This window comes from Hippoglossus stenolepis, chromosome 21 (assembly GCF_022539355.2).
Source record: "Hippoglossus stenolepis isolate QCI-W04-F060 chromosome 21, HSTE1.2, whole genome shotgun sequence".
NCBI lineage: Eukaryota > Metazoa > Chordata > Actinopteri > Pleuronectiformes > Pleuronectidae > Hippoglossus > Hippoglossus stenolepis.
The window spans coordinates 20,087,115-20,098,253 of NC_061503.1; the positions used below are offsets into that span (position 1 = coordinate 20,087,115).

General features: G+C 49.7%; 1 protein-coding gene across 3 annotated transcripts in view; it reads right to left on the reverse strand.

Moving 5' to 3' along the window:
- The window catches only part of ankfn1 (ankyrin repeat and fibronectin type III domain containing 1), a 48,274-nt gene continuing 37,135 nt past the window's right edge, over positions 1–11,139 (reverse strand). For all 3 annotated transcript variants that reach the window (XM_035146249.2, XM_035146250.2, XM_035146248.2), the window contains exons 16-25: positions 11,037–11,139; positions 9,409–9,525; positions 8,808–9,023; positions 8,551–8,717; positions 8,239–8,419; positions 7,959–8,127; positions 6,861–7,027; positions 4,985–5,207; positions 4,712–4,904; positions 1–4,347 (exon numbers count right to left, since the gene is read on the reverse strand). The exon at positions 11,037–11,139 is cut by the window's right edge and continues 30 nt beyond it. In XM_035146249.2, the coding sequence (XP_035002140.1) occupies positions 3,516–4,347; positions 4,712–4,904; positions 4,985–5,207; positions 6,861–7,027; positions 7,959–8,127; positions 8,239–8,419; positions 8,551–8,717; positions 8,808–9,023; positions 9,409–9,525; positions 11,037–11,139 (2,368 nt within the window). In that variant the 3' untranslated portion in view covers positions 1–3,515. The remainder of the gene's footprint in view (positions 4,348–4,711; positions 4,905–4,984; positions 5,208–6,860; positions 7,028–7,958; positions 8,128–8,238; positions 8,420–8,550; positions 8,718–8,807; positions 9,024–9,408; positions 9,526–11,036) is intronic.

An 11,139-nucleotide genomic window follows, 5' to 3' on the forward strand; every position in this document is an offset into this window, starting at 1 on the left:
TTTCTACTACACCAGTTTTTTATTGCATCATATTTATGTGACAGCTGCAGTTTGCACGTGAAAATATAAAATGATGATTTGAGTTAAATAAACTCAACAGTAAAAAGTCAAAGTCAAACTGAAATGGAAGTTATTCAAGTAATTAGAGTAATTTACTTTATCGTGTAAAAATTGCTAAAGTTTCACTTTGAGTAATTTTGAAATCATTTCTACAAACAAATCAATTATTTAACATGAAAAATCATGTGATGATAATAACGTTTTAATGGTTGAAATTGAGACTTTTGGTGAATGAATCAAAGGAACTGGAGCCACACACACACACAGCTGAATCCTGATCAAAGACAAACTCACAGGTTTTAAATGCACATTAACATCCACATGAGAAACATTTATTTCAGTTGTTAAAATTCATCTGATCATGTGAATGAAAACACTGCAGGTTTATTTATTACATTAAAAAAATCGAATCGTCCGTCTTCTGAAAATAAATAAAGTGGATTCATAATAATCTGAATAAATGTTAGTGATGCAGAAATATACAGACAGAAGCTTGTGGAGGTGAATGAAGGTCGTTAACGTCCAAACATGAAGGAAGTGAAATAAATACAACATGTGAAGAGTCGCTTCAACAAACTTCACCTTCAGATGCATCAGATCAGAGACAGGAACTTCATCGACTTTATCTTATAAAACAATATCATAAAATCCTTCTAAACTAAATCAGGTGACAAAATAACGTAGAATAATAATTATGGCTTCTTTGATTGTGGACCGAGGGGGGGGTTATTGTAAATAAAGTTTTATTAGTGACGTTTCAGGTGCATTCACTGTTCTTGTGGTTTTTGGTTTTCTTTTATGGCTTAACAGTTATTTAATCAAATCTTTTCACAGCTGATAAACGCCTGAACTACATAAAAAATTCAAGTTTAGAGTTTTAAAAACCAAAAGACTGATGAAGTTTGATGTTTGTTGTTTTCTCGTTGAGTCACATGACGAGCCTGATGTCATCATCGAGTGTTGAGCTGCAGCCAGAGGCTGATTAGCCTAGCTTAGCATAAAGACTGGAAACAGAGCATCTGACAGACCACAAACAGAACTCGTATGAGGTCACTGTGACCTTTGACCTTTGGAATCCAATCAGTTCATCTGTGAGTCCAAGTGAATGTTTGTAAAAAATGTGAAGTTAACCCCTCAAAGCGTCGTTGAGATATCGTGTTCACAAGAACAAGATGGACAGAGAACCTGAAGAAATAATGACTCCAACCACTAGGTGTCACCAGTGCGGAGACATGACAAGATAGTATTCAAATTTATATGTTACATATTTAGCGTTGAACAGAGTCTACCTGTTTCTCCCGGCTTCAAGTCTTTATGCTAAGCTAGGCTAACAATCACCTGACATCAGCATGATTTTAACATCAATCTGATTTTAAGTGAGTGTAAATTAACATATTTATGAGTCCTGCAGTGTAAATATTTGAATTAGCGATGGATCAGATTCTACACATTCAAACGACAGAAGCTGTGAACTTCACTTCATACATCAGGACATTAAACTCGTTAATGATCAAAGCTGCCACAGTTAATGCCCATCAAATATTTCATTAGCTTTTATTCCATAATTGCTATGTGCAAACATTAAAAACGCACTTTGTAAATTCTGTGCATACGTGTAAAATCTGTGCATGTTCCACCAGCTCTCTGACCTTTCTTTAAAACTGTTGCAGGTTTTGGTCGCGAGCAGAAAAGAAAACGTTAAACACACCAGCAGCTTGTGAGGGAACACGACAGGAACCGAGCCGACAGAGAGTCAACACAACAGCACAACACAAACGGCGTCAGGTCGACTGGGAGGTCGGTCCGAGGGGCAAAGTGCAGACTGTTTTTAATAGAATCCTGACCCCTCCCCCGACCTATGACCCCTGGCGTCTTGACGCTGAACCAGGAGGGCACGAAGCTTCGGTCCCACCCCCCCCCCCCCCAAAACGACAGCTACAAACGACTTCATGCCAACAATATACAGCTTCGACGACTCGTCAACATTCCAGGTAAAATAGCACAGGTTTAAATCCGAGGATACAAAAATACTTCCTACTTTAAGCTTTCTCGTCTTTAGTGATTGAGGCCGCTCACGTGTTCGATACCTCGGCAAATTATATATTTTTCTTTAAACTCACCGCAAGTCGACCACATTAAGACCCACAGGAGAAAAAAACACTGACTGAAAGACGGGATTCAATCATCACAGGAGACCACGATGGGAAAAGACTGAACAGTCACTTCAAGTAGATTCATGCTCTGAGACGAGGCCACGGAGATCTTCAGCAGGAAACCTCGGAAACCTTCGAGAGTTTAAGAGACTTTAACTAAAGTGGGAGAAAAGCCACAGTCGACTTACAGAGCCGTGTGCAAAGTTCCTGATCGGAGAAGCAGTGCTTGGTTTCTTGTTGCATTGATTTTTTCTTTGTAACAGTCAATGCCATGGGTTCTGAGACTTGGCAGAGTTGAACCAGCAACTAAACAGAGGCCCGAGGGCCGCTCACCATCAGCCATCAGCCCTGAACACGGGCCAATCATCACCATGATAGAGAGACAACACAGAGAGAGGGGGTTGCAGCTGACGTCCAGGTTTGACTCTCGATCGTCATCAACCAGAATCTGAGGTTATTTTAAAGCAAGACTGGGCAAAGTTCTGAATCAGGTTTAAGTTCAAACTTCTCACTGCGAGAAGATGGAGAAGTTGGGACATCAATCACAGAAGGAAGTTGGTTTGTCTCTCACTTCCTGTTTGGTAACAGCAGACGATCTTCTGTTAGAGACCAAGAACCTTGAAGGAACTCACAACTAAACCTTTGTTTGGAACCAAGAACCAAACTGACGACTGTTCCAGGTTCTCTGGTTCTCTGGTGTAGAACTTCCCACAGGGAAGCAGCTGTGGCTAAGGGGTTAAAGTGGTTGTCCTCTAACCAGGAGGTTTGGGTTCAATACCAGTCTTCCCCATCTGCATGCTGAAGGGTCCTTGGGCAAGATACTGAACTCCAAATGCCCCTCATAGAAAAACTGTATGAATGTGACTGTGAAAACCTGTAGTGTAAAGCGCTTTGTGTCATCAAGTCTAGAAAACATCTGGATAAATACAGACCATTTACCATGATGGGATTTGTCTCATCTGTACATCTCTTCTGATTCTGTGGAAACGCAAACAGACCTTGACTTCCTTACTGAGTTCCTGAGTTGAGTTCCTGTGGGTCCTTGGAAGCATTGGGTCAAAAAAGGCTGGTTCTACGAACCACTGAGCGACTCCTTCAGACCGAAGAGTTTTAACGGAGGATAATCTAACGTGTGCTGCGCGGCTGCTCCACTGACCTGCGAGGGCCGATGTCGTAGAAAGTGTAGAGACGTCAAACATGGCGACAGAACCAATGACATGATGTTTCAGTGTGAATTGAAATAAAAGCTGTTGTTGAAAATTTGCCCAGTGAAGCTTTAAATCCTCAGAAGTTGTTCCGACTCTACAGCGAGCTGCTCAGTATCTCTGACACTTGGGCATTGGTTTGGTCGTCTGAATCTACGTCCTGCGCAGTGGCTCCCTCTGGCCCCTCCCCATCCCCCCCAGACGCCGCCCCGTGCGCCTCGACCATCGACACACCTGCAGCCGCCGCCTTCTCTGCCATCTCTCCACCTTCCTCCTCGTCCCAGCCCCTCCTCTCGTGGCCCGGCGACAGCTTGTTGCAGGGCTCTACGAAGATCCTGCGGACGTGGGGCCGTGGCTCCCGCTGTCGGCCCCTCCGACTCTCGAGGACGTGGGAGGCGTGGCTAACGTAGGTGGTGCCCTGTGGGTTGGGCAGGTCCCCGAGCAGGGGAAGGTTTGTTTCTAGCTGCTTGGTGTAGACGCCCTCAGATAAAGACCCGGTGTGACTCTCCCCGCTCTGGCCCCTCAGCCAGCGCTGGGGCCCACTGAAGTACTGGCCCCTGTGACTCCTGGAGAGCAGTTTGCGCTTGGCGGGGGGGTTGGTGAGGGCCCTTAGGGGAGCAACCTCCTCCTGGTGGCTCTTGGACAGGGAGAGGCCCTCCAGAGTCTTGGTGGTGTCGGACAGACCCGGGGAGAGGGGGAGGGACAGAGGCAGGTCTTTGGAGAATCTGGGGGAGAGGGGGAGGGACGGAGAGGTGGGGAGGGTCCTGGACAGGGAGGGCGATCGAGGTAAAGTGGATATAGAGAGAGGGAAGTCTTTGGATAGAGAGGGAGAGTGAGGGAGAAGGGGGGAGGAGAGAGGAGCGTCTTTAGATGTGGGATCCTTCACCGTTGGGGAGAGGGGGGGGTCTTTGGGCGGGCAGACGCTGTACCTTCGAGAGAGAACGAAGAGACGTGTTAACAACATGGCCGACAAGGAGGAGGTCAGGTGATCAAACAAACCGATCAGCTGACCTCCGAGCTGCCGTCACCGGAACATCGTGAATTTATCAACGTAAACGGACGAAACGAGAACGAGAGGATACGTCGTGTTCGAGGAAGAATCACAATATGATGATGTCATGTAACTTCCTGACAGGATGTTGGATCAACCAATCAGATGAACTTGTTCCTGTAAACACAACTGACATCAACCGAGGCTCAGAAGACGTTTGATCGATGACGACATGTTTCCGAACAGACGGATGGTTCCTGGTGTCAAGTAACTGAACATCTTCATAAAGGACATAAACTCACCTGAGCTCGTGGATCTGCAGCACATCGGGGGCGCTGCCGCCCAGCGAGTGCACGGCCTGCTGGGACAGGTCCTGGGACGGAGAGTAGAGCAGGTCCAGCTCGCGGGGGCTCAGTGCGTCGCTGGAGTCGTAGTCGCTGTCTGTCGGCAGAAAAACCTCAGAGGAGCCGTCTTCATCGGAGCCAAGCAGAGAGTCTGAGATCACAGATAAAGTTCAGTCAGATTTATTCATATGGAACATTCAAATATTATCTGTGTTTTGATGAGCGACTCACCACTGATGGCTTTCCTCCTGTGGAGTTCAGGCGAGGGCGAAGGCGTGGGCAAGTAGTCCATGGTCGAGGAGGTGGAGTCGGTCTTCTGTTGGTCGGAGAGACTCTCTGGAGCGTTGGCGTCTACCAGGCAGGTGATCGGTGCGCCGCCACGAGGCTGCTTGTAGCGAGCGTACTGCAAAGCGTCCGTGATCCAACGAAGGTCCCGACGCATTTCGTCCAGTTGCTACAGAAACGCAGAGCGAAACAAAGATACAAACTTTTAATGTTTTTCATCCCGAGTTTTCTTGTACACATTAGTGACTGTTTCTATGCAGATGATATATTTTTGTTTGTTATTATTAAGAGTCGACACAGTATTAAAAACTTTATTAGATTTGTCAGAGTCGTCTGGCAAGAGGTTCGATAAACAAACAAACAAAAAGGATTCTACTGAAATGTCTCGTTCATGAGTAGAAACACTTAAAAAAAGCAACTACTAAATTCTTAATAACTTCTTAATTCTTAATAACTTCCCCCCCACCTGACAACACGCCCCCGTCAGACGCCGTCTACAAACCAATCAGAGTCAAGTACAGGTAGACTCCGCCCACGTAGGTGATGACGACAGGACGTACGCATGTCAGACTAAACTCTTTAGATTAAATTACAATGAGAAACCAGAACTAACAGATCAAAGGAAACAACAAACGTTTCATTTCATCTTGTTTTAATCAGATGATTTGTTGATGAGACGTTTACTGACACAGGGAAGTTCAGTGTTTTACAGTTTCACTGTGTCAGCTGTTGAACTAATGGTTCTTCAAGAGTAGAAGTGAAGAAAGTATGAAAGTCTGAGATTCAACATGTCTGTGTCCATCAACTTTATATGACAGTGTTGTGTCTCGTGTGTGTGTGTGTGTGTGTGTGTGTGTGTGTGTGTGTGCAGGACAGAGTGTGAAAAGTGCCACATATGTCATCACAGAAAATGTTTTAAAGAGGTCCTCATAAGTATAGAAGTACAACAAATCACAGTCTGACGTGGGAGGTCCCTGTGTGTGTGTGTGTGTGTGTGTGTGTGTGTGTGTGTGTGTGTGTGTGTGTGTGTGTGTGTGTGTGTGTGTGTGTGTGTGAAAGTGAGGTTGGTTAGCATAAAGATGACGTGATGCCGTCTAATTGGTCGGTTTGTTTAGACTCTTTGGCGTCTGCTGAACTCGACATGTGGCTTTTCTTCTTCGCTTGTTTCTGCTCTGTATCACGTCTGAAGACACGAGGACATGTCAGAGAGACGCAGGACGAGAGACGAGTTAGATTCAAGAAGCTGAGACTTGATCAATTCGTTCTGTTACGTCAGCGTTGTATAAAAAATTATGGTTTTAGGTCTTTTATGCTTCTTATGAAATCATATGATGATCAAATTTGATATATTTTCACAAGATGTGACACAAAAACAGAAGCATCATTAAAAACTGGAGGTAAAATAAATGTCTCTGCTGGAATCAGAATAAATCAGAGTGAATCAAACTCGGCTGCAGATGTTTTCATTTGATGTGGGAGCAGATTTTATTTTTAAACCTTCGTCCTGTTTAAAGATTTCTTCCCACACGTATTAAATAATTCAGTCCTGAGTCTTTCACAGCCCAGTTTGTTTCCATCAACTTGTTTCCAGACTTGGTTCCACTGTCTCCAGGTTTTTATAAAGACTTTCATCTGATGACGAAGCAGCAGAAAGCAGACTCAGACGTGTGAAGCAGGAAGTGCAGATAAAGAATTCTGAATTATAAGGATTCGACTTTTAGGAACATTTGACCTTTCACAGTGACGACAGGACGAAGAGACTCGTGACAATGATCCAGCAGCAGAGACACTGATGACGTTCAGTGAACAGTCTGCGTCTCACCTGGATGTAGTCCAGGATGAGCTGGTGTCTTTGTTTGGCTGTGGTCACCTCGCTGTCGGTGATGGCCTCCCGCAGTGCTTGCTGGGTAATGAGGGCGTCCAGGTCCAGGACGGAGGACAGACGGCAGTACAGACTGATGAACTTCTCTTTGTAGGTGCAGAAATGAACTGCAGGAAGAAAAGAGACGAGACGACGATGACATCAAAACCAAACTGAAAAAGATCAAACTGCATGAGACGGAAATAAATCACTTGTGTTTTTAATCCAAAAATAAAATATGAATCAGTTTAAAAAACATTTGAAGGTTATTTTGACAGAACAGTAAATGGAGTTTGGTTTTTAACGTCACTCTCTGATCCTCTGAGTCATGTGACCTGTGACCCACTAAAACATGGACCATCATCTTTGTGTTCTGCTGATTTCAGGTCGGACGTAAAAAACACTTTGACTGAGTGAAGAGAACGGAGCAGGTCAGTGTGTGTGTGTGTGTACAAAGAGAGAGTATTGTGCAGTGTGTGTGGGTGTTATTGACACATTAGTGTGTGTGTGTTTATGTGTGTGTGGGGGTCAGCGGAGAGGCCGTCCTGCTGGAGCCTGAACACTGATTTAGTGCCTCTCTGCAGACGTGTGTGTGTGTGTGTGTGTGAACAGACTGGGCTTTGTTCCTCTCTCACACACACACACACACACACACACACACACACACACACACACACACACACACACACACACACACACACACACACACACACACACACACACACACACACACACACACACACGAGACACAACACTGTCATATAAAGTTGATGGACAGACATGTTGTGTGAAATGACTTCTGTCCACTTGCTTCTCGTCTGAATGAACGTGTGAGAAGTTCCCACCTGGTTCCTTCAGCTCAGTCGGGAAGCGTCAGGAACGTTCTCTAATAATCAACAACCTTATTTAACTGTCTTTGCATTAACGTGATTTGATTGGCCGATGATGCATTTCAGCGTCATGTGATGTCACAACATTCAAAGTGAAGGAGCGTGGACGATCTGTGTGTGTGTGTGTGTGTGTGTGTGTGTGTGTGTGTGTGTGTGTGTGTGTTGTTACCCAGTTCGAACATCGGCAGGGGGAGGAGGAGGAACCCTGACAGGGGGGTGTAGGGGTTGGACTGCCCGGGGGCGGAGCAAACGTCATCGGCCGCCGGCAGCAGCAGCAGGAAGGAGACGCCGTGACCGAGCTCCACCACTTCCTGGCTGTAGACACGGAAGTGACGGGCCTGAGGACGAACACGTCAGTGTCATGTCAACATAAAATCTCCTGGACACACCCGTCTCTGTGGACAGTTACCATGGTTACAGCTATGACCACTGTTCACACGTGTGCGTACCTGGTGCAGAGGTTGGTTGATGAGCTTCAGCAGAGACTTGATCGCCGTCTGCAGCTCGTAGAACAGTAAGGGGGCGTGGCTCTCTGCTCTGGGCCCGCCCTCCTCGCCCTCCTCGCCCTCCGTCCTGCCGTGCTCCGTCTCACCTGCGGCAGCCAGCTTCTGGATCCAGTCCCACTCGTCCCTGAACACAACACACACAGACAGACACACACACGCAGGAATGCAGTGTTTCAGCAGTGCCTTCAAGCTCTGAGCCAATCAGATCAGATCTGTGTTACCTGCTCACCTGGTGTCAGCGTGTGTGGCACGTACCTGGAGACGTTGGCGTTCTCTCGGACGCGGGTGTGACAGAGCATGTTGGGAGTTCGCTGCGACACCAGGACTCGGATTTGGTCGACGGAGCTGCTGAGCTTCAGGAAGCCCAGGTAGAGGCCGGGCGCCAGGCGATGAGTGCCGCGCCGCTGGTACGCCAAGATGTCCTGAGGTCAGAGACAGGAACCGACGTCACTCAACCGGTCACCAGTAGAAACGTGAACCACGTTAAAAACCAACGTGTCGTCCTTCCTCACCTGGATGGTGATGATGAGGATGTCGAGGGCGTACGGCTCCTCCGGCGTGGACAGAGACTTCCTCTGGCTCTGCAGTTTCGTCACCTGCATCCACTTCCCGCTGAACAGCGCGTGCTGACTCTCCGTGTCGTGGATCGTCACCAGCAGCACGTTGCCGTGGCGATCCTTGATGGGCTCGTAGTGGACGCGGCCCAGGTTGTGAGTTCCCAGGAGGTTCTGATGGTTTGTTTAATCGTCACATGACATGAAATCAGTTTAATCTGCGGCTGAGACGACTTGTTGTCAAGGAAACGACACAAAAACTGAAACTAAAGAAAAATTAATTCTGTGATTCTGATCAAGTTTTAGTGACAATAAATTCAATAACCTGGATTAAATCTGGATTAAGTCTGGATTAACTCTGGATTAACTCTGGATTAAGTCTGGATTAAATCTGGATTAAGTCTGGATTAGTCCTTTGGATTTAGACTGGACTGAGTCTGGATTCAGTCTGAATGCAGAATTAACACCATCATCATATCTGAATGAAACAGTTTCAGTTTTTCTCTCTTTGCTTTGTGTCATTTATTAAATTTAACGAATCCAGTTTCTGGATCCTGACCTGCAGCTGCGCGGCGGCGGTGAGCATCTTGTGTCGAGCCTGCAGCGTGGACGAGGACGACATGGAGACGGACATGCTCTGTCTCAGCCACCGCACGTCCTCCCACATACAGGACAGCTGGAGACAGAGGAGACAGATTCCAAACTTATTCTGAAACGTCGCCAGCGCAAAGTGACGCTGATCCAGAATCACCACAAACACAAAACGTGAGGTGCGTGGCGAGGACGTGAGGTGCGTGGCGAGGACGTGAGCTGCGTGGCAGGACGTGAGGTGCGTGGCGAGGACGTGAGGTGCGTGGCGAGGACGTGAGGTGCGTGGCGAGGACGTGAGGTGCGTGGCGTGACGTGAGGTGCGTGGCGAGGACGTGAGGTGGGTGGCGTGGACGTGAGGTGCGTGGCGAGGACGTGAGGTGGCGTGGCGGGCGTGAGGTGCGTGGCGAGGACGTGAGGTGCGTGGCGTGGACGTGAGGTGCGTGGCGAGGACGTGAGGTGCGTGGCGAGGACGAGGTGCGTGGCGAGGACGTGAGGTGCGTGGCGAGGACGTGAGGTGCGTGGCGGGGCGTGAGGTGCGTGGACGTGAGGTGCGTGGCGTGGACGTGAGGTGCGTGGCGAGACGTGAGGTGCGTGGCGTGGACGTGAGGTGCGTGGGGCGTGAGGTGGTGGCGTGGACGTGAGGTGCGTGGGGGGTGGGGGGCAGGACGTGAGGTGCGTGGCGTGGACGTGAGGTGCGTGGCGGGACGTGAGGTGCGTGGCGAGGACGTGAGGTGCGTGGCGAGGGGCGTGAGGTGCGTGGCGAGACGGAGGCGTGGCGAGGCGTGAGGTGCGTGGACGTGAGGTGCGTGGCGTGGACGTGAGGTGCGTGGCGAGGACGTGAGGTGCGTGGCGAGGACGTGAGGTGCGTGGCGTGGACGTGAGGTGCGTGGCGAGGACGTGAGGTGCGTGGCGTGGACGTGAGGTGCGTGGCGAGGACGTGAGGTGCGTGGCGGGGACGTGAGGTGCGTGGCGTGACGTGAGGTGCGTGGCGAGACGTGAGGTGCGTGGCGAGACGTGAGGTGCGTGGCGGGCGTGAGGTGCGTGGGCGGACGTGAGGTGCGTGGCGTGACGTGAGGTGCGTGCAGGACGTGAGGTGCGTGGCGAGGACGTGAGGTGGGTGGCGTGGACGTGAGGTGCGTGGCGAGCGAGGTGCGTGGCGTGGACGTGAGGTGCGTGGCGAGGACGTGAGGTGCGTGGCGAGGACGTGAGGTGCGTGGCGTGGACGTGAGGTGCGTGGCGTGACGTGAGGCGTGGCGAGGCGTGAGGCGTGGGAGGCGTGAGGTGCGTGGCGAGACGTGAGGTGCGTGGCGAGGACGTGAGGTGCGTGGCGAGGACGTGAGGTGCGTGGCGAGGACGTGAGGTGCGTGGCGAGGACGTGAGGTGCGTGGCGAGGACGTGAGGTGCGTGGCGAGGACGTGAGGTGCGTGGCGAGGACGTGAGGTGCGTGGCGAGGACGTGAGGTGCGTGGCGTGACGTGAGGTGCGTGGCGTGACGTGAGGTGCGTGGCGAGGACGTGAGGTGCGTGGCGAGGACGTGAGGTGCGTGGCGAGGACGTGAGGTGCGTGGCGAGGATGTGAGGTGCGTGGCGTGATGTACCTTGGTGAACCAGAGGAACTCCTGCATGAGGGAGCTGCTGTAGGAGTCGTCCACCTCGACGATGGGGATCTGATCCTCTGCCGTCACCAACAAACTGTCCTTA